The sequence below is a fragment of the Heptranchias perlo genome, chromosome 34 (genome assembly GCF_035084215.1).
Source record: "Heptranchias perlo isolate sHepPer1 chromosome 34, sHepPer1.hap1, whole genome shotgun sequence".
Classification (NCBI taxonomy): Eukaryota; Metazoa; Chordata; class Chondrichthyes; order Hexanchiformes; family Hexanchidae; genus Heptranchias; species Heptranchias perlo.
Genome location: NC_090358.1, coordinates 14,364,447 through 14,388,410, shown reverse-complemented (window position 1 = coordinate 14,388,410; position 23,964 = coordinate 14,364,447). Strand labels below are relative to the sequence as shown.

At 41.4% G+C, this 23,964-nt stretch overlaps 1 protein-coding gene across 8 annotated transcripts in view; it reads right to left on the bottom strand.

Annotated features, from left to right (window-relative positions):
- atp8b4 (ATPase phospholipid transporting 8B4) overlaps positions 1 to 23,964 on the bottom strand; it is a 185,623-nt gene that overhangs the window by 49,652 nt on the left and 112,007 nt on the right. For all 8 annotated transcript variants that reach the window (XM_067971470.1, XM_067971468.1, XM_067971471.1 and 5 more), the window contains 3 exons: positions 21,977 to 22,049; positions 20,097 to 20,167; positions 16,536 to 16,618 (listed from right to left, as the gene is read on the bottom strand). In XM_067971470.1, coding sequence (XP_067827571.1) covers positions 16,536 to 16,618; positions 20,097 to 20,167; positions 21,977 to 22,049 — 227 coding nt within the window. The remainder of the gene's footprint in view (positions 1 to 16,535; positions 16,619 to 20,096; positions 20,168 to 21,976; positions 22,050 to 23,964) is intronic.

The window sequence follows — 23,964 nt, the reverse complement described above, 5'->3', positions numbered from 1 at the left end:
CAATAATTTCAGACAGTTTTGTTCTGTGAGCTGACGCCAGTTGTATGGGAAGCTGCGTTTTTTTTCTTTTTACAAATTGTGCTTAAACTCTGTTTTAATGATTCACACACTGGTCCAAAAATGCACATTGGATACGTAGGTATCTGAAAATTGTTAAATTGAAAATTGATCCAAATATTATTTTCTACCTGGATAGGCAATGCAAATTATCATGAGTTTAGACTGACAGAAGTTTAAATCTGGAAAAGTCCCACCTAAGCAGAGTTGGTGTTTGTAATTTAATAGAGGCCTAGATGAAAACAACAATTCCCACCATCTGAACATACAGAATTCATGAACTATTACCCCTTTAATATAATAGATTTAGATTTAATAGGTGTTCAAAATTATCAAGGGTTTTGATAGAGTAGATAGGGAGAAACAGTTTCTATTGGCAAGAGGGTCAGTAACCAAAGGACACAGATTTAAGATAATTAACTAAAAAAAAACAGTGGGGGATGGGGGGGGAAAGATAAGGAGAATTTTTTTGAATGCAGCGAGTTGTTATGATCTGGAATGCACTGCCTGAAAGAATGGTGGAAGCAGATTCAATACTAATTTTTAAAAAGGGAACTGGATATATACTTGAAAAGGAAAAAAAATTGCAGGGCTATGGGGAAAGATCAGGGGAGTGGGATTAATCTTTCAAACAGCCGGCACAGGCACGATGGGCTGAATGGCCTCCTTCTGTGATAGATGATTCCATGATAATCAGGTGCCTCTGATTTAACAGGCCCAGAATGTCAATTCAAATACAAATAACTGCATTTTATTTTCAACTTGAAATGACTGATGTAATATTTTATTCTTGCTTTTACAAACAATGCATTCATGCACTCGTCAAAACAAATGTACAAGGGGACAGTTTGGGAGTGAAGTGTAGAATTTTGACAAGTAAAGTCAGTGCAATGTATTGAGGCTTCATTTTTCAATTGATCAGACAGACTGTTAGAGAGCACGATCAAATTTCTTTCCAGGCTCTATAATTTCCCAAGATACATGAATTTCTTCAGTTAAGGTTTGCAAGCATCCTGATGCCATTTGGTGAATTAACAAATAAGTGAAAAATAAGAAATGTGCTGACTCAATCAAACTATATACTTGCTCAATTCTCTTTGCATAAGCTTGTTTGAATTTTTGCTCATGAACAGCTGAGGAGCAAGTCAATTTTGGATAGATGCAAGAGACTTTTCAAAATTGGATGGCTGGTTGTTGCTCTCCTATGTCAGGAGCAACTGACTACATCCTTTGTTTGGGATAGCCACAACTGGGTGGGAACAAGATCATCCATTTCCACCACAATAGAAATGTGCCCAAACAAAGACATTGCAAACACCGACTTTCAGACACAAATGAGTAAGTGGATAAATGCATTTAAAACTAGGGCCCACAAATCCAACTCGACTCTGTCCACACCCTCTTGTGGCAAATAGATTGTTCTCGCCGTAAGCAGTTGAGTCAATTGTACATGTTCATGAAACATTTAAGAGACCATTTATCTGGTCTGTCTCAAACCATGTAAATGCTTGATTGATGGGTATGAGAGACAGAGTGGCTTTTGATATTTTCCAGATTTTAGGATGAGCCTCATGGACTGTAATTCCTATGTTTCTATTTTCAACAGCCTTTGAACGAGAGATTTCAGAAATCAGACAATGTCTTTCCATCTCCATTTTCTGGATTTGACGTAGTCCCCAAGTATTCTTTGTCATTGTGAACATACTGTTCAATCAGCAAGTGGAAAACACTGTTTATACTGCCTGCCACCTGTTTCTGTTCCCAACATCATACTGCAATGTGCCCTCTGAAGCAAAGAGTACTGAGCCATTAAAATTAGATCAGTACATCATTTACATCTCATTCACTTGACTTCTCTAAAAGTTCCTTACATGTGTTGAGAAATTCAAAGAAAGTCCTCAATTTTCAGTTAAGAATTCAGAGATAAACTCAGCCCTGCTCATCACCGTCTATGTTCTACAAAGCTTATGTTCACCCAGTAATGGCCTATTGCAACCCATTTCAACACAGACAAAACCCATCTTTTGGTTCTGGACTCCTCAAAGCCCAAAGTAGCACAGACTAGTGGTGGGATGAGGATGACCTAATCCATGCCAGAGTCGACATCGGAGATGTGGTCTGTTTCCAGGCCTCTACATAATTCTGCCCACATTTATGCCAGGAACAGAAGACCTGTTGCAGTTACACTTCAACATCCTGCATCAGTCCTGTAAAACGCCAATTAAAAAAAGTCACATATACGAAAAGAGGAGCAAGAAAAGACAGTCAGGCAAATCAATGCTTCCTCTGTCCACTAGAAGATGCAACCTTGTGCACTAGCCTCCCTCCTCCCCCAACACTTGGGTAGGCAAAAAAAGAGGGAGAACTCTCTAGCTGATTTCATGAAAGACTATGGAGTCCATTAGGCAACCAACCAAACATCATAACCAAACCAGTCATACCTAACCAGCCCACACTCCACAAAATGTTGCAAGCATACACTGTTATTCCTTTTCTCCCCTACCTGTGGAATTCTGAACAAAATAATGTACTAGGTTAGAACTCTGTTCCCCATGGGTAAAAATGAAAATGCATATTAAACCATAACTTGCAGGTTATTAAAAAAAGCATTAAACGATGAGAAATTTGGGACTTGCCCAATGGTACCCAATACAATTTATCTCAGTCTATCTACATGCCTAGCAGCTATCAGAGTCAAACCCATGAGATCAAAAATGAGTTAAACCACGTTACAGTTGGGCAGGACTATTGTTATGAGAACCAATACAAGTCCTAGCTGGCACAAGAACAGCCAATCTGGAGGAATAAATCCAATTTCACACCTTTCTGGATATCTATTTGGCAACATTTGCACTGCCATTATAGGAGGGAAAAATCAACTTCAATTCAAAGCCAAACTGCTTCGAGTACAACCAGAAAAAAAAACTGATGACTGAATTAGGAAATTTTCTTTTCCCTCTTCAGAAGCTTAGATTATTTAGAACAACATTTGTTTATTTGTTATGGAACAGTACTAAATTACAACCTAGGTATTTTTCAAAAGAGATACTAGAGTATTTAAAATGAGGATTAGCTGATATGTACATCTGGCCCCCTTGTAAACCAAAAGCCAACAGTGACGTAAAAAAAAAATCACTTTGTTTATAAAATCTAATAAACAAAAGTCTAACACATGCGTGTAGATGTGCAAACGACCATATATAGAAATTGTTTAAAAGAACATTAACTTACTTAGTAATAGAAACCAAAAAAACACTTCGATTTATTGCAGCTAAGTGCCCATACAAGTCAATCCATAAGTAACTTAGAAAAAGATCAGAAAATAGGTATTAGATTTAACCTAATGGAACATATGGGGTGGAATTCCTCTTGGTGAAACATGGATTTTATCCACATTTAACAGCCAGCTAATAAAATCTTAAACATTGCACTGTTCAAAGCTGTGTGTTCCTGCAATTTTGTTAATGGATCATTAATTATGGAGAAAAATGGGCAATCTTCCATTTCTGATTTTCAAGTAAAAATGAAACTTGTTAAAAATGCAATGCATTACTCATTCAGCAACAGTCATCTTGAAAATTACTTTGAATATCCATGAAAGGAAAATTCTCTTGATTTTTGCTTTTAAATTGCACAGTGTGAGCTTCCTGTCAAAGGACATTAAATATAACTGTACAAATCAAAAGAAGATTTTTGTGCCATCAACAAATCTGACATGTTGAATTAAACTATTATTGTGCAGGAATTGCTGTCAAATCAAGTAATAATTCACAATTACAACTTATCCTCCTGTTATAGTGATGGGAGCTAAATACGCCTGTCTGTTATCTGTTCTCCTTGTTAATTCTATCCAGTCTGACTATATTGAAATTTTAACATGGAGTCATTTCACAAACCATCTCTTCACTTGTAAGGATAGACACAATGTCAACAGGAATGGTGGGCAGCAGGCCCCCTGCATAATTTATTGCACCTGGATGCCTAGGTTTGGGGTTAATTAAATATGCAAGACAATATCCTGGTTACCCAGTGGGAGTGCTCAAGTGCAGAGACAGAATTTCAATGTGCTGCTGAAGCTATGTAAAGGGCTGTAGCTACAAAGCAAGTTTCACTTGCTGAATTAGTTTGTCAAATCCTAGCTTATTTGTTGGTACCAAACTGAGCCACCCAAAGCAAGGCAATTGCAATGGTAACCAGGTTAAGGTTCAATAGTCAAGAGAAGAGCAAGCTGTGAGGAGGACACAAAGGTCTGCAAAGGGATATAGACAGGTTAAGTGAGTGGGCAAGAAGGTGGGAGATGGAGTATGATGTGGGGAAATGTGAGGTTATTCACTTTGGTAGGATGATGTGGAGATGCCGGTGATGGACTGGGGTGGACAAATGTAAGGAATCTTACAACACCAGGTTATAGTCCAACAAATTTATTTTAAAATCACAAGCTTTCGGAGATTATCTCCTTCGTCAGATGATTGAATGAAAAGGTTCTCAAATCGCATATCTTATACGATGTTGGGACAGCATCACACCAATCAAAAGGTGTCGTTGTTATTCAAACAGGCCAGTCACGGAGAACAGCACGTCCCAGTACACTCGATATACATTGTGTCTTTTACACAGGCAGGCAGAAAGAAACTTAAAATGGCAGAGAGAGAGAGAGAGAGAATTTTAAAAAACATATAAATTTTTTCCCCCTTTTTGCTGGTGGGGTTACGTGTAGCGTGACATGAACCCAAGATCCCGGTTGAGGCCATCCTCATGGGTGCGGAACTTGGCTATCAACTTCTGCTCGACGATTTTGCGTTGTCGTGTGTCTCAAAGGCCGCCTTGGAGAACGCTTACCCGAAGATCGGTGGCTGAATGTCCTTGACTGCTAAAGTGTTCCCCGACTGGGAGGGAACCCTCCTGTTTGGCGATTGTTGCGCGGTGTCCGTTCATCCGTTGTCGCAGCGTCTGCATGGTCTCGCCAATGTACCATGCTCCGGGGCATCCTTTCCTGCAACGTATGAGGTAAACAACGTTGGCCGAGTCACAGGAGTATGAACCATGTACCTGGTGGGTGGTGTCCTCTCGTGTGATGGTGGTATCCGTGTCGATGATCTGGCATGTCTTGCAGAGGTTGCCGTGGCAGGGTTGTGTGGTGTCGTGGACGCTGTTCTCCTGAAAACTGGGTAACTTGCTGCGAACGATGGTCTGTTTGAGGTTGGGTGGCTGTTTAAAGGCGAGCAGTGGAGGCGTGGGGATGGCCTTAGCGAGGTGTTCGTCGTCATCGATGACATGTTGAAGGCTGCGGAGAACATGGTGTAGTTTCTCCGCTCCAGGGAAGTACTGGACGACGAAGGGTACTCTGTTGGTTGCGTCCCGTGTTTGTCTTCTGAGGAGGTCTATGCGATTCTTCGCTGTGGCCCGTCGGAACTGTCGATCGACAAGTCGAGCGTCATATCCCGTTCTTACGAGGGCGTCTTTCAGCGTCTGTAGGTGTCCATCGCGTTCCTCCTCGTCTGAGCAGATCCTGTGTATTCGTAGGGCCTGTCCATAGGGGATGGCCTCTTTGACGTGGTTGGGGTGGAAGCTGGAAAAGTGGAGCATCGTGAGGTTGTCCGTGGGCTTGCGGTAGAGTGAGGTGCTGAGGTGCCCGTCTTTGATGGAGATTTGTGTGTCCAAGAAAGAAACCGATTCTGAGGAGTAGTCCATGGTGAGTTTGATGGTGGGATGGAACTTGTTGATGATATCGTGTAGTCTCTTCAGTGATTCTTCGCCGTGGGTCCATAGGAAGAAAATGTCGTCGATGTATCTGGTGTATAGTGTTGGTTGGAGGTCCTGTGCAGTGAAGAAGTCGTGCTCGAACTTGTGCATGAAAATGTTGGCGTATTGGGGTGCGAATTTGGTCCCCATGGCTGTTCCGTGTGTTTGGGTAAAGAACTGGTTATTGAAGGTGAAGACATTGTGATCCAGGATGAAGCGGATGAGTTGTAGGATGGCGTCTGGAGATTGGCTGTTGTTGGTGTTGAGTACTGAGGCTGTTGCAGCGATGCCGTCATCGTGGGGGATACTGGTGTATAGTGCCGAGACGTCCATCGTGGTGAGAAGTGTTCCTGGTTCAACTGGTCCGTGGGTGCTGAGTTTTTGTAGGAAGTCTGTAGTGTCGCGACAGAAGCTGGGGGTTCCCTGTACAATGGGTTTCAGGATGCCCTCGACGTATCCAGAGAGGTTCTCACACAGGGTTCCATTGCCTGATACGATAGGACGTCCGGGTGTGTTGGCTTTGTGTATCTTTGGGAGGCAGTAGAAGTCACCCACGCGGGGAGTACGTGGGATGAGAGTGCGTAGGATGCTTTGAAGGTCTGGATCGAAGGTCTTGATCAGTTTGTTGAGCTGGTGGGTGTGTTCTTTGGTCGGATCTGCGGGTAACCGTCTGTAGTGTTCCTGGTTGTCCAGTTGTCGGTATGCTTCTTTGCAATAGTCCGTTCTGTTCTGTATGACAATGGCTCCTCCTTTGTCCGCTGGTTTGATGACGATGTTTCGGTTGGTCTTGAGAGCGTTGATGGCGTTGCGACACTACAGACTTCCTACAAAAACTCAGCACCCACGGACCAGTTGAACCAGGAACACTTCTCACCACGATGGACGTCTCGGCACTATACACCAGTATCCCCCACGATGACGGCATCGCTGCAACAGCCTCAGTACTCAACACCAACAACAGCCAATCTCCAGACGCCATCCTACAACTCATCCGCTTCATCCTGGATCACAATGTCTTCACCTTCAATAACCAGTTCTTTACCCAAACACACGGAACAGCCATGGGGACCAAATTCGCACCCCAATACGCCAACATTTTCATGCACAAGTTCGAGCACGACTTCTTCACTGCACAGGACCTCCAACCAACACTATACACCAGATACATCGACGACATTTTCTTCCTATGGACCCACGGCGAAGAATCACTGAAGAGACTACACGATAACATCAACAAGTTCCATCCCACCATCAAACTCACCATGGACTACTCCTCAGAATCGGTTTCTTTCTTGGACACACAAATCTCCATCAAAGACGGGCACCTCAGCACCTCACTCTACCGCAAGCCCACGGACAACCTCACGATGCTCCACCTTTCCAGCTTCCACCCCAACCACGTCAAAGAGGCCATCCCCTATGGACAGGCCCTACGAATACACAGGATCTGCTCAGACGAGGAGGAACGCGATGGACACCTACAGACGCTGAAAGACGCCCTCGTAAGAACGGGATATGACGCTCGACTTGTCGATCGACAGTTCCGACGGGCCACAGCGAAGAATCGCATAGACCTCCTCAGAAGACAAACACGGGACGCAACCAACAGAGTACCCTTCGTCGTCCAGTACTTCCCTGGAGCGGAGAAACTACACCATGTTCTCCGCAGCCTTCAACATGTCATCGATGACGACGAACACCTCGCTAAGGCCATCCCCACGCCTCCACTGCTCGCCTTTAAACAGCCACCCAACCTCAAACAGACCATCGTTCGCAGCAAGTTACCCAGTTTTCAGGAGAACAGCGTCCACGACACCACACAACCCTGCCACGGCAACCTCTGCAAGACATGCCAGATCATCGACACGGATACCACCATCACACGAGAGGACACCACCCACCAGGTACATGGTTCATACTCCTGTGACTCGGCCAACGTTGTTTACCTCATACGTTGCAGGAAAGGATGCCCCGGAGCATGGTACATTGGCGAGACCATGCAGACGCTGCGACAACGGATGAACGGACACCGCGCAACAATCGCCAAACAGGAGGGTTCCCTCCCAGTCGGGGAACACTTTAGCAGTCAAGGACATTCAGCCACCGATCTTCGGGTAAGCGTTCTCCAAGGCGGCCTTTGAGACACACGACAACGCAAAATCGTCGAGCAGAAGTTGATAGCCAAGTTCCGCACCCATGAGGACGGCCTCAACCGGGATCTTGGGTTCATGTCACGCTACACGTAACCCCACCAGCAAAAAGGGGGAAAAAATTTATATGTTTTTTAAAATTCTCTCTCTCTCTCTCTCTGCCATTTTAAGTTTCTTTCTGCCTGCCTGTGTAAAAGACACAATGTATATCGAGTGTACTGGGACGTGCTGTTCTCCGTGACTGGCCTGTTTGAATAACAACGACACCTTTTGATTGGTGTGATGCTGTCCCAACATCGTATAAGATATGCGATTTGAGAACCTTTTCATTCAATCATCTGACGAAGGAGATAATCTCCGAAAGCTTGTGATTTTAAAATAAATTTGTTGGACTATAACCTGGTGTTGTAAGATTCCTTACTTTGGTAGGAAGAATAGAAAAGCAGAATATTTTTGGAATGGTGAGAAACTATTAAATGTTGGTGTTGAGAGGCTTGGGTGTCCTCGCACAAGAAGCACAGAAAGTGTAAGTACAGCAGGCAATTAGGAAGGCAAATGGCATGTTGGCCTTTATTGCAAGGGGGTTAGAGTACAAGAGTAAGGAAGTCTTACTACAGTTATACATGTAAGGAATCTTACAACACCAGGTTATAGTCCAACAGTTTTATTTGAAAATCACAAGCTTTCGGAGATTATCTCCTTCGTCAGGTGATTATCTCCTTCGCCAGTCCATCACCGGCATCTCCACATCACAGTTATACATGGCTTTGGTGACACCACACCTGGAGAACTGTGTATAGTTTTGGTCTCCTTATCTGAGGAAGGATATACTTGCCTTAGAGGTGGTGCAACAAAGGTTCACTAGACTAATTCCTGGAATGATAGGCTTGTCCTATGAGGAGAGATCGAGTAGAATGGGCCTATACTCTCTGGAGTGTAGAAGAATGAGAGGTGATCTCATTGAAACATATAAGATTATGAGGGGGCTTGACAGGGTAAATGCTGAGAGATTGTTTCCCCTGGTTAGGGAGTCTAGAACTAGGGGGCATAATCACAGGATATGGGGTCGGCCATTTAAGACTGAGATGAGGAGGAATTTCTTCATGCAGAGGGTTGTGAATCTTTGGAATTCTCTACCCCAGAGGGCTGTGGATGCTGAGTCATTGAATATATTCAAGGCTGAGATAGATAGATAGATTTTTGGACTCTGGGGAAATCAAGGGATATGGGGATTGGGCGGGAAAGTGGAGTTGAGGTCGAAGATCGACCATGACCTGATTGAATGGCAGAGCATGTTAGAGGGGCCGTATTCTCCTGCTCCTATTTCTTATGAACTAAAAATACTTGATGCCCGATGGACCTTCATGCTTATTGGTGGCAGTCTGCACTCAGAATCTGCATGTATTCTTCGCAGAATAAAAAATAACAGGCAGACCACAGACGAGAATAAAAACTGTGCAAAGCAGCAAACAATCCCCAAGGTTTACATATATTAAAAAAATGACAAATCACAAGTGAACTGAACATTATGCATTTTAATGAGCCTCAATATAACATCTTTTAATTGGTTGAAATCATTTATTTGCATTTTGCACTTAAGAACAGAGACCCTGAAATTGCTCGGGCTGTGATCCTGGTGGTTATTGCTACAACTGTGCCTTCCAGCCCACCAGTTTATCTGGAGTTAAAGAGAGGACATCTCATTTTGCCTAGGTCAAGCAGTCCCAAGTGCCACCTCTGGTTCATCTCTGGACCATCTCAGAACCACCTGTCCATCCTCACAAGAAACTCTGGCACCCGTCAACCCATTGGGGAGGTTGAGGCCCACATACACTCTTGTTGAGGGCAGTACACCTCCAACCTTACAGCCCTTTGATTACCTCGCATGCATAATTAAAGTGCAGTATACAGCTTAAAGCACAATTTACAGCTGAAACCTCAACAGGGCTTCAAAGGAGGTGTTGCATTGTCGGAGGTGTGGTCTTTTGGATGGCATTATAAACAGAGGCCCCATCTGCCCGCCCAGGTGGATATAAAAAAATACCATGACATTATTTGAAGAGAAGCAGGGAATTTTCCTGGTGCCCTGATCAACATTCTTCCCTCCACCAAAATCACCAGAAACAGATTATCCAGTCATTCATTTATTTGCTGTCTGTGGAACCATTCTGTGCACATTTGCCTGCATAGCAACAGTGACTGTACTTCAAAAGTAATCCATTAGTATACTGAGAATGTGATAAGGAGCTAGTTAAATGAAAGTGCTCTGCTTTCATTTGACATTTTCGCTAACACAGAAGTAGGAGTTTCTCATTGATCAGCTGTGTGTACAAGTCAATTTGAACATTGAGCACATAATATGTCATAAAAGCAAAGAAAAAAATCAAATCAGGACATCAATGCTGGTAAATCCATCACAAGCTGACCCAGTGTATTGAAGAATTTATGAAATCATGATAGACTCCTCATCACTTATAGATTTCATCTCTAGGACAAGACTGGACTGAGACTGAACCAAAAACACCAGCATTTCGAGCTTATATTGCTCTGTTTGTAAATTATTTTACGCACTGCTCATAGTAAATGACAGTTTTCCTACATCCTCCTTTCTGAGGCTGCTGCTCTAACTCTAGGCATTTGACTATTTTCCAGTAAAATCAACCATTAATATTTTAAATTGCATCATGGTGGGGTAAGGAAGATCATGCTGAACCTGGAATCCACACTTTGTAATTATATTCATCTTTACAACCACAAGATATTGTATTAACAACTGGTACAACCGCAATTGGCCAGTATTTCAACCCTAATGGTTATCAAACAACGTGTACCTTATTAGTGGGTCCCGAGTGCATCATAGAATGGTTACAGCATGGAAGGAGGCCATTCAGCCTGTCAAGTCTGTGCCAGCTCTCTGCAAGAGCAATCCAGCTAGTCCCATTCCCTCACCCTTTCCTCGCAGCCCTGCAAATTTTTTCCCTTCAAGTACTTATGCAATTCCCTTTTGAAAGCCACGATTGAATCTGCCTCCACCATCCCCTCAGGCAGTGCATTCCAGATTCTAACCACTAGCTGAGTAAAAAAGTTTTTCCTCGTGTCACCTTTGGTTCTTTTGCCAATCACCTTAAATCGATGTCCTCTGGTTCTTGACCCTTCTGCCAATGGGAACAGTTTCTCTCTATCTACTCTGTTTAGACCCTTCATGATTTTGAATACCTCTATCAAATCTTCTCTCAACCTTCTCTGCTCTAAGGAGAACAAGCTCAGCTACTCCAGTCTATCCACATAACTGAAGTCCTTTATCCCTGGAACCATTCTAATAAATCTCTTCTCCAACCTCTCTTGGATAGGAAGGCCTTCACATCCTTCCTAAAGTGCGGTGCCCAGAATTGGACACAATACTTCAGCTGTGGCCGAACCAGTGTTTTATAAAGGTTCATCATAACTTGCTTTTAAACCCCATACCTCTATTTATAAAGCTCAGGATCCCATATGCTTTTTTAACCATTTTCTCAACCTGCCCTGCCAACGTCAACGATTTGTGCACATATACCCCCAGATCACACTGTTCCTGTACCCCTTTTAGAATTGTACCATTTATATTGCCTCTCCTCATTCTTCCGACCAAAATGCATCACTTTGCACTTCTCTGCGTTAAATTTCATCTGCCATGTGTCCGCCCATGCCACCAGCCTGTCTATGTCCTCTTGAAGTCTATCACTATCCTCCTCACTGTTCACTACACTTCCAAGTGTTGTGTCATCTGCAAATTTTGAAATTGTGCCCTGTACACCCAAGTCTAAGTCATTAATATATATCAAGAAAAGCAGTGGTCCTAGTACCAACTACTGTACACCTCCCTCCAGTCCAAAAAACAACTGTTCATCACTACTCTCTGTTTCCTGTCACTTAGCCAATTTCATATCCATGCTGCCATTGCCCCTTTTATTCCATGGGCTTCAACTTTGCTGACATGCCTATTATGCGGCACTTTATCAAATGCTTTTTGGAAGTCCATATATACCACATCAACCGCATTGCCCTCATCGACCCTCTCTGTTAAAAAAAAAACTGTATCAAGTTAGTTAAACACGATTTGCTTTTAACAAATCCACACTGGCTTTCCTTAATTAATCCACATTTGTCCTAGCGACTGTTAATTTTGTCCCGGATTATCGTTTCTAAAAGTTTCTCCACCACCGAGGTTAAACTGACTGGCCTGTAGTTGCTGGGTTTATCCTTACACCCTTTTTTGAACAAGAGTGTAAACATTTGTAATTCTCCAGTCCTCTGGCACCACCCCTGTATCTAAGGCTGATTGGAAGATTATAGCCAGTACCTTTACAATTTCCACCCTTACTTCCCTCAGCAACCTGGCATGCATCCCATCCGGACTGGGTGATTTATCTACTTTAAGTACAGCCAGCCTTTCTAGTGTCTCCTCTATCAATTTTTAGCCCATCAAGTATCTTAACTACCTCTTCTTTGGCAGCATCTTCTTCCTTGGTAAAAACAGATGCAAAGTACTCATTTAGTACCTCAGCCATGCCCTCTGCCTCCATGCATAGATCTCCTTTTTGGTCCCTAATCAGTCCCACCCCTCCTCTTTCTACCCGTTTACTGTTTACATGCCTGTAGAAGACTTTTGGATTCCCTTTTATGTTAGCTGCCAATCTGTTCTCATACTCTCTCTTTGTCCCTCTGATTTCCTTTTTCACTTACCCTCTGAACTTTCTATATTCAGCCTGGTTCTCCACTTGTATTATCAAGAAAACGTTTAAGCCAGCTGTTATGGGATGATAAGTTCCAACATAAGCGTATGGACATTTTAGATGAGCTCTTTCCTTTCTCATGGCTACAAAACCGACTGGATTCAACAATTCCAATAGGATTCCTTGTACAGATATTATAGGCAGAGTATGAATTGATATATAAAATGATGACAGGAAGCCATCTCCCCCAGATGGTATCCTCACAGCAAAACCAAAATAATTTACAAAATTTATTTTCACAGAGTAAGTGATTCAATTCTTTGTGTGACTTTAAAAGCTGCATAAAAAGTCAAGTATTGCATGAAAAAATACTGCAGGAAACAGGCTATTGCAACCCAATTGTTCATGTTGTGGGTAAAATGCTTCATTTATAAGAAATAAAAGATCAGCAGCTTTTAAACTTGGCTCAATAATGATCCCATGGCAACTCACAGTTCTGGTCTACTTGCTGCAAGGCTCTGTGACCACACACCATCCTTTAAAGTGCACGGTTTTTCATTTGGCATTTTAAAAAAACGCACCAGCGATTCAAACAACTGCTCAACTTTCAACTAGATTAGCAATAACTTTTACAGACGGCAGTTCTTCTGAATCTGTCCTAATACAGAACTGCTTAATACCATCCTTCGCACAGTCATGTTAGTACCAGCTTCCAAAAATTCAATTTCAGTATCCAACAACTCCACCATTAATAAATGGTCTGGCAGAGGTGAGATGTGGTGAGGTGATGAGGGGGTCTGGAGATGCAGAGATGTTAAGACTCAAGGCTGTTGCTACAGAGCAATTGATAAGAACAAAATTCAAGGTACAGTACACTTGATACCATTAGCCCTGTTCAAAATGACAAATAGCCTGTTTCACAGATCCATTAAGGTACTATATTGACTACCTATTCCTCAGTTACAGTACTACTTGTGGTTAAATCCCATCTTATCTTCAGTCTTCTGATGGTGGGGGGAGAAGGGGGTGGGATGAGCAAAAGGAAAAAAGATCCAAAGTACTGTGTTGTGAAGAAGCATTACACAAATTGCACTTCACTTGCCCAACCTAGGTCCATTGAGGTAGTGGTGTTACAAATCATCAATAGAGTTGTGTGACCATCATGATTCATCAAGAACATGGACAACACACAGTTGCTTTACACCATTTCCTCCTCATAGAAAATCAAGCAAAACCTTTCATTTCCAATCCAAAATAAATTGTTACAACAGATACCTGGGAGTGATTTCAAGCACTAATATAATCTTGGGCTTCTGATAAGGATTATGTTGGGACACGTTTACACTGTAGCTACCAGCCAACAGCTGCAGTTCATATTCCAGTCAGGTAAAACCTGGCATAGCTCCTGTCTGACTGAAACTTTAACTGCCCTGTTTGGGAGAGAGCTCTGCACATGAACATAGCTGTCTCCCCAAAATTAGAAATTTAAATTTTGAGCTCCCAAGGATGGCAGAATCTAAATTTTGGACAGACAGTAAACTTGCAATATAAATGAACCATTAATCTCAATTTACAATCAACTTCCCCCCTTTTGGATTCAGAACAGTTCCATTTGCCTGAAATAGTTAGACTTTCCAACCAGAACTGCTGTTCCTGTGTCCTGCTTTTAATGGGGAACACAACAGTCTGTCCCACCCAGTTCCTGCAGATCACGGTGGTGGTTTCTTCTTTATTTAAGTGACTATTTTGCAAAGTGGCAACGTAACTCTGAATTCCATACTTCCACATTACTGGGTTTTCAAGATAACCCAAACCAAATCAAGACTGCTGTAAAATCAAATGCACATTGGCTAAAGACATGTGTATCTGATTGGAAACAGTCAAGACTGTTGCATGTTGATTTGCATTTGTTACAAATCCAAATTGCACTGACATAAATTTCAGAGTTAGTTTATAAAGGATAATCCAGTATTGAAACCTATCAATGCAGTACCAGAACTACAAAAATCTATTGTAAAACTTAGAAATACTGTGGGAATCTGTACGTCTTGGGTCTAAACCACATGGTCGGACACCGGAGCTCTATCTGTGCTGCCAGTACAAGTCTGGCAAGACAATACGCAATAGTTGGACTGGTATTGGCCCAGTTTTATTCAACCACTATTGCTACATTACTAGAAATATTGACATTATTATACCACATGTCAATGTGATAGTTCTAGTCTCTAGTGTGCAAATTTTCAATTTGATTTGGGGAGTGTGCTTAGAGTTTATACAGCCAGAGACTGAATGAAACCATCATTTTTCAAACTGGGATCCATGGATCATGGGGAGTTCATGAGGCCATCAGATTTCTATCCAACTGAATGCTGTGAGCGCAGTGTCTCAAGAATATGGTATTCGATATTTTTCCTACACTTCTCTGTATTTGCTGACTTACTAGCAAGTTATTTCTTTTGCTGTACACTAAAACATTTTCTGCAGTGATAATAGTTTCCTTTAGGTGGCTCACATGGTCTTTTGGCAGTTAAGACAAGGGGTCCTCGAGGGTCAATATTTGCAGGGGGTCCCCGTCACAGAAAAGTTTGAAACCATTGAATTAAACATTGTTGCAGCAATGGGCCTCATGTTAACTATCGATTCGCTTTATGTCCTGTGTTTATGCTAAAGAAATTAAAAGAAGATCCTTTGCAAACAGGCACCTGATGTGAATTTGCAGATGTGGTACACTGGGGATTTACTTTAGTGGAAACAATCTTTTATGCAGTGTTCACAGTTCGAGAACTATGGCCTGTTAACTTCCCATATACCTTCATGGAAAACGAGTCCTGTTTTTACCTGCTTAGTAGCAACTCACCATTTTCCTTTGAGTAGAACACTGCCTGATTGATCTTTTTGCTTAGTATAAAGAGCAATATCTATTTGCAAATTCTGAACAATATTGAATCTAAATCTATAATGTAAGGGTGCTTGCTGAATTTCTGTGCTCAGTGACTGATCTCACTTTTAGGGTATGGAGCATCGTACTAAGTGCAGCATAGGTAAATTCAGAGTGAAGCAATCCCAATCTCAGTGGTGTTCAAGGGGTGATATTCTGAGACACTATCAACTTTCCATGTCCTATATTAGCCATCCTTAGTTTTGTGGCAGTTAATGCCAAATTATAGGCAGCTTTCTGCCAATGACTAAAGTCCACTTTGAATCGAACAAGACCTTACTAAACTCATATAATTTAGGGCCCTATTCTCAGTGTAAACCAGCATTTGTATCAGTGGCACTAAGAATACACTGTATCAAATTGATTCATTGTTTTGCATGTGCATATCTGAATATCCCTGGACTTCACCATCCATTGCACTGTGTTCTATATTGTTATAGGCCAGGTGCAAAATAAAATGGCAGAGCTGCACGTTTTAAGTATAAATGAGGCCTCGCAATGAATGAGATTAACACAACTCTCTAACTTCATCACCACCTTCCCCATTCATTTACAGTACAGTTTCACTGCAGGCACCTATTACATTATTTCAAAGCCTACACATACATATTTGGCAGGTCTTGTGTGGGAGCATAATGATGTTCATGATGATTTAATGACTTAAGTGCATAACTGTGCAAAGTGGCAAGTATAAACATGGAGAAGACTATGGGATGAACTTGGCATGTTGAAGCAGGACCTAGAAAATGTTGTTGTTCAGTCTATGTTGAAATTGATTGAACTTGACTTAATTTCTGGTCTGGATCCACCATTATTCTTGAACTTACTTCATAGGGTGCATTTTGTGCTCCCAGTGTCATAGCCCAATCCTCTGCTGGGAATTCTGAACTTACCCCTTATATAGTCAATCAATTTAATAGACTAAGTTAGACTTACCATCAAATTCTGCCAATCTACACATATCTGTACCAAGTTCTGAAGTTACTGTCAGTGCTTGTCGAACTTTTAAATTGGTTTCTCTGTTAGAACAAGTCAGAGAAAAATAGCATTTTTATCTTGCATAAAACAGAAGCTTAAATTGATTTCAATGTTCGAATGAATCAGGTACACATGTTGCAAAGAATTCATACTTCCAAAAAAAGTTACATATTTATTCAGAATTGCAGGGTTTGGGACATCCCAAGGATGAGAAAGGCACCATATAAAGGCAAGCTCTATCTTCCTATATTAAATTCTTCTAAGCATTGAGTCAATTTTGTTGCTTTCAAATCAAGCAATTTTTAATAGCCATTAAAAGTTTTATACACAGATAAAGAACTATATTATACCTCATTTATGACACGTTTATTGAAAAGACTCCGAAACCAGCTGCTAGTGATACTTTTATTTTAGTACAGAATACCATTGTCCATGAAAGATTAAAATTACAGAAAGAAAACTCCAGATTACACAATTCTGCAGAAAACTCCTCCATAATCTGACTTCCTAAATCAAAGTTTAACACAATAAAGAGCATACTTCAAACTGGATCAAGTTCCATTTAGCTGAAAGCTTTACAGAGATTAATTAGGTGTCCAACTGACTCCAGTGCCAGCTGTAGCTTAGTGGTAGAACTCTTGCCTGAGGCAGAAGGATATAGGTTCAAGTCCCACTCCAAAGACTTGTGCACAAAATCAAGGCTGACAAGTGCAGTACTGAGGGAGTACTGCACTGTCAGAGGTGCGGTCTTTCGGATGAGATGTTAAAATCAAGGCCACGTCTCTCTTCTCAGGTGGACGCTAAAGATCCAATGGCACTATTCCGAAAAGCAGGGGAGTTCTCTCCTGGCCAATATTTATCCTTCAATCTACATCATTACGAAAACAGATTATTTGGTCATTATCTCATTGCTGTTTGTGGGACCTTGCTGTGCGCAAACTGACTGCCACATTTCCTACATTACAACAGAGACTACACTTCAAAAGCACTTCATTGGCTGTAAGGTGCTTTGGGACGTCTTGAGGACATGATAGGTGCTATATAAATGCAAGTTTTCTTTCTTTCCCCATCAGTGCTTTAATCAGCAGCTTGTTTTGAAGTGTGAGCGATCTGACTCTCTCTCAGCCACCTAACAGTAAAGGAAATTTCTACCTGATGACTAACAACTGGTTACAGTCGCCAGGTAGCTGCACTTTACAGATGCTGAGCTGATTGGTACTTGTTAAAATATGAGTCTGGACCATGGAGCTGGTGACTTTCAAAGACAATAAGATCAGCTGTTACAATGGCCAGTTGTACATTTGGCTTTGCTGTTAAGCAGGGCAAAAAGGGTAGAACACTGATACTTTAAAACATGCAGCTGATTAAAACTGAAATGCCATTGAAGGGAGAAAGACCTGCAAGAAAAGTATTCCCTGCAACTACCAACAATTCTAACCACTATCCCTGCAACTGCCCAGTGTTATTTAGGGATCTTTGTCAAGACAGATCACTAACAATCTTCTATAATGATTGTTACAAAGGCAATAGTGCAAACTGTTGGTAATGAGAGAGAAAAAAATTAAGGTGTGGTTCAGGCTGAGGAGTTTTACAAAACAGGGTGGGGAATATCAAATTAATTCTGCATAGCTTGAAGCACTTAAAATAATGATGTCTTCAAGTATTGCAAAAGAAGAATTAATTTTTTTTTGGAGAAAGGGACTTGCAACATATGGAATGACAATTCCAGTCAGCAGGAGCAACCATCACACATTTAGTGCTGGAAAAAAAGCTGCATTTTAGTCTATATTAATGTACTATGAAGATTGCATCAATGAAAGGATAAGAAATGAACTTGTGCAATAAACCCCAGAGTAGGAATTTTCCACATATTCAACAAGTTGGTGCAGTTTTTCCCTCTGCAGTAAAAATCAGACTATCCCTTTTAATTGAGAAATTAAATATTCAAATTACTTTCTCTCTATCCTCACTTTATACACGGAATACAATTAATTTTGCAAAATTACTAGTTCCAGTCCTAGTTACATATTTTGTCACGTTCATCAACTCCTAATTATAATTCATATGATTCATAAAGGCAACATTTACACAGAGTTTATTGTAAATGTCTCATTGTACATTTTGTTGCATTGATTTTCCAATTAAATTATAGTTTACCCTGAGAATTTTCTCAATTCCTCAGTGAAGTATAAAAAAAATTTGCATTTATACAGCGCCTACCATGACCTCAAGAAGTCCCATCGCACCTTACAGCCAATTAAGTACTTTTGAAGTGTTGTTACTGTTGTAATATAGGAAATGCGGCAACCAATTTACACACAAGGTCTCACAAACAGCAATGTGATAGTTAATCTGTTTTAGTGATGTTGGTTGAAGGATAAATATTGGTCGGACTCCGGGGATAACTCCCTTGCTCTTCTAGTCCACCTGAGAAGCAGACAGGGCCTCGGTTTAACCGGTCTCATTTGAAAGACGGCACACCTCCGACAGTGCAGCACTCCCTCAGTACTAGATTTTGTGCTCAATGCTCTGGAGTGGGACTTGAACCCACAACCCTCTGACTCAGAAGCGAGAGTGCTGCCACTAAGCCACAGCTGACACCTGAATTGAAGTGAACCTTTTAAGTAGAGATGGCATTAAGTAATTTAATGGCTAGTGGAATCAATTAAATTTAATCCAGTCCTGTAACTGGTAGATATTCCAGAAATACTCTGTGTCGGGGGGGAAGTGGGGTTGAGATTGGGGGGAACGCGACTGATGAGCAGAAAGAAATAGACTGAGAAAATTCATTAACAGAAGTGATTTGGGGCTTGGTAACAAGGGCACTAGGAACATTTGGGTACAAAGCAGGAGAACACAAATTTGAAGCACAGACTGTCATTTCTGCTCACTTGCCCGTATTGGGTAGGATTTGTCAGCTGGTGGTGGAGCCACTAAATACAATGCCAGATAGAGCAAGCACTTCGTGAAAGAAATAAAAACAAAATGATCAGACCCGATATCACCCGAATGCACTTCTTAATGGCCATTCATAACTCATTGCTGACCACAAACAAGCCTGAGGCCTAGACCATACCAAAGTCCCAGCTGGAGGAGAACTTGTTGGAAATTGGGTGGAATTTCCTCTGTGCAGGTGTGACAGAATTGTAAATGCTTTTTTTAAAAAGGGGTTTACAACTTTACTATAACTGCTGCACTGAGGAAATCTCGATACCCCCATGACAAGTGCCACAAAGTGATAAAGAAGGATGGGCTCTGGGAAGGGAGAGAGTTAACTCTCCCCCCTCCCCTCACCTAACCCTGCAACTAGACCAGTTGGTTTGTTAAAGGATAAAAATGTACCACCATAAAAGCTCTGGAATATTTACCTGTTACAGGACTGGAACAAATTTTATTGATTCCACTGGCCATTAAATTACTTGTCATCTCTACTTAAAAGCTTCACCTCAATTCAACACCCCATTTATTAGTAAGTTAACTTGATTCTGTAGGCTTACACACAGCACCTTCGACTCTTACCCATCAAGTTCAGCTGTCTCGACATAACTGAGTCCATGAGGTTCACTGCTAGACAGTAACAACAGATCAGCCTGAAAGTAAATATGAAAGTCAAAGGTTAAAAAAAAAATCAATTGAAATCAAATTTCATTAAAAAAAAGTCGATTAGCATTCCGAAACTGCAACACTGCTCTTCTACAATTAGGGTTCATCTATCAAAATGAACAGTGGACTCCTGGGACTGAGTGGCAACAACGAATATAAAGTTGTAACATCTGCTGAGGGAGCTCTCTGCCATTTGGGAGTATAATCTTGCATGGAAGCGTGAGGCATTACCTGAGCAGCTTTAAAACGTGGAAGTATTTCAAAGATTGAACTCAAAAACGGAGAGCTCTACCGATGTTTATACCCACGGAGGCGGGGGTGGGTGCAGGGCCTGAATTGAGTGATCGAGTGAGTGTGAACTACAGACAAAGGCAAAACATAATTAAAAAATTACTGACAATAATCCAAGATGGAGGGAGAATGTTGAAACAGGAAACTACGAAGGTAATTGGAAGAAAATGCTTTTTTCCTCTTCAATTCACCGTTGATAAAATATAGAAATCTTTAAGCTGCTTATCCCATTTACTTAAAAGATTTAATTGAGTTTATTTTCATGAAAATATTTCTCCTTTCTTGATTTAATTAGCAGTTCTGTACTTCTATTGCGGAAGGGGAACATGGGGAGGTTGTGAAGTTTGGAATGACTGGTTTGTATCTAGGTTTGTTAGAAGTGCAGAGAGTGGTGGAGCTTGGTTGGAATGTGGTGAGAGTATTAAGATTTTGAGTAGGGGATAAGGAATTCTGGCATATGGGGGTGGGGGGCGTGGTCTTGAGGACTGAGAGAATGGGGTGAAGGTCATAGTGCCAGGAGACTGACAAAAAGGCTGAAGGCAAGATGCACAATCTGAAGGCAGTATGGGGCTGGAAGAGGCCAAGCAGGATGCAGTACAAAAATAATTGTTTTAAAATTTACTTTGCTAGACTGGAGAGACACAGAAAGTAGGTGTAGTATAGTGCTAGGATGACCATGGGAGTGATAAGCCAGAGGTAAGTAGAAGAAATGCAGCTAAACATAGAAACTGTATACACATTAGGTAAGTGCGAGAGAAAGCAAGTGAATTTGATGATCCACTGTTTTATAATGACAGGAATATTTACCAATGTATTACTCTACTCTTCTGTTAGAGTGGAGCTCTGTTTAAGCTGGCCTGTCCCTTTAAGGCCAGAAAGTCTCATTGCTGTATGGGCCACTTAAGAGTTTAGTTGTTATTTGATCAGGAACTTTGAAAATTGGAATGTGCTCATCCGTTTCAGGTTACAGCTCAGAAACACCTAGCATTTTAAAGATTGTTTTAATCAGTGTTAAAGCATGGCATCTGCACGAATATACCATTTTTAATATAAAGGCAATCTGCTAATAGTATAAGGACAGGGTCATTATACCATACAGAACAGAAAGTTTAATTCTGCTACTGAAGGCTACAAGATCAATTGATCTGAAATGGTTGGGTTAGCTTTAGATTAGACTGCCTTAAATTAAACACCATTTAAAATCATAAACTAATATTTAAATAAACAAGAGGCAGAGCTGAATCAGAGTTTAATTCCTGTATCTTCAGGGACTTTAAATCTAATGAGCGGCGAGCACTGCTGGTTCGCTGCTCAGAGCAATTCCCGGTCCAATATATTTTTTAAAATCATCATCAGGGGCACAACTATCAATTAGACTGCAGTGGTTCATGGAGAACGGCCCACCACCACTTTCTCAGTGCAAGTAGAGATGGGCAATAAATGCCAGCCTTGCCCACATCCGGAGAACAAATTTAAAAATAATTAAGTTCTCGACAAGTACTTACAGCCACAAACTGATTGTTTTCCAATTTGATTACGTCTCCTACTCGAACATTCATCCATTTTTCATTCTGTAGCCTGGGCAAGAATAATCATTAATTCTTTAGAGACACAGTGATTATAGATGGCCTGTCCCACTTTCAATCATAATGCAGATAATGTAGTTCTTCAAAATAAAAACAAACTAGACCTTTCTAAGCGTACACAGATACAAACAATTCAGTCATGTAAATAAATGTCACCCGTTTTCCATTGCACAGCATTACTGAAGTAAGGACCAAACAGGCACAACAAGAATGCTTCTGAAAGGCAAAAACCACTGCAAAAAATTAAAATTCCTTTAATTACTTTTTGGCATTTTTTTCTCCTTTCCTATTGGATTTCAAAGTAGTCGGTGTACTGAAGTCTAACGGGGTACAGAATCACTCGAGTGTGAAGAGAAGGGAACAAACAATTTATATTGGTTGTAGTTAGCAGCAACATTGCAGATGATTGGAGTAAATTATAAAGTTGTATTGTTTAGGGATCATTGATGGACAGGATGTTAGAAGTTCTGTGTAATCCCTTTACAGTAGTGATTTTGAACCCGTTTATGGGAGTGACTGCAAATATCAACACACTGCTGGGACCTCTTGTCCAAACTTCCAAAACACAGTGTCAGTTGCCCAAAGGAAAATCATTTTATAACAGAAAAGATTTTTTTATTTGTACGGAGCAACAGAAATAACGTTAACAAGTCAAAAAATGCAGTGCACAGAATTCGAGAGCCCGCACTTATGGTATGGCCAGGCTCAGAAGGGCAGAAATCGGATAACCCCGAAGACTCAATGGCGTCACTTCTTCAACCATTGAGGGTCCATGAAGCCACTTTGAAAACTTACACAGTAGAAGCTCTCTTGCATACCGTGGCCTTCACTACAACACTAAGTGTGTCTCCCTCTTTAAACAGAGAGCTTTCTAAATTATCCTCTTCAAGCCATAACAGCAAGTGATGGAAATACACAGCAGGCCCATCAGGTGCTGAACCTACTCTTCAGATGCTGATGCGTGTGTTCTGCATTTCCAGTGTATTCTGGTTTTATTTCTGGCATTTTCTTTTTCTTTTTGTGGCCCCCATATACCACATCTTTTGCCTGGTCTGAAAAGGCCATTATAAAGGGGAGTGTACTGCACAGCTTGACATTCGAAGCAATGCAGGCAAGGATGTTAGCAATGCCAGTTTAAAGATCGTGGCTTGTGGTATTTGCATGGACCCTGCTGTTGAGTTAAACCCAAGCAAAGAACCGGGACGAGAGCAGAGTAATTATGTCTCATATCAAGTTTTGTAATCATGGAAGTATCCAACTGTGTTCGAAAGTACACATTCCACACACCTATACATAAAATGTATTCTCTTGGTTTTATGTTAATTAAAGTAAGAAAGTTGGGTGCTAGGAAACTGATTTTTTTCTATTTCTTGCACCCAGTTTCAACAACTAACAGTCCCAATTCAACAAGCCCATATGCAGGGTAAAGCTCCACAATAACAACAACTTGCATTTATATAGCACCTTTAACATCATAAAACGTCCCAAGGCATTTTACAGCACCGTTATCAAACAAAATTTGACACTGAGTCACATAAGGAGATATTAGGACCGGTGACCAAAAGATTTGTCAAAGAGCTAGGTTTAAGGACTGTCTTAAAGGAAGAGAGAGCAGTAGAGAGGCGGAGAAGTTTAGAGAGGGAATTCCAGAGCTTAGGGCTTAGGCAGCTGAAGGCGTAACCGCCATTGGTGGAGCGATTAAAATCAGCAATGTGCAAGAGGCAAGAACTGAAGGAGCACAGAGATCTCGGAGGGTTGTGGGGTTGGAGGAGGTTACAGAGATAGGGAGGGGCGAGGCCCTGGAGGGATTTGGAAACAAGGATGAGAATTTTAAAATCGAGGCATTCCCGGACCGGGAGCCAATGTAGATCAGTGAGCACAGGGGTGTTGGGTGAACAGGACTTGGT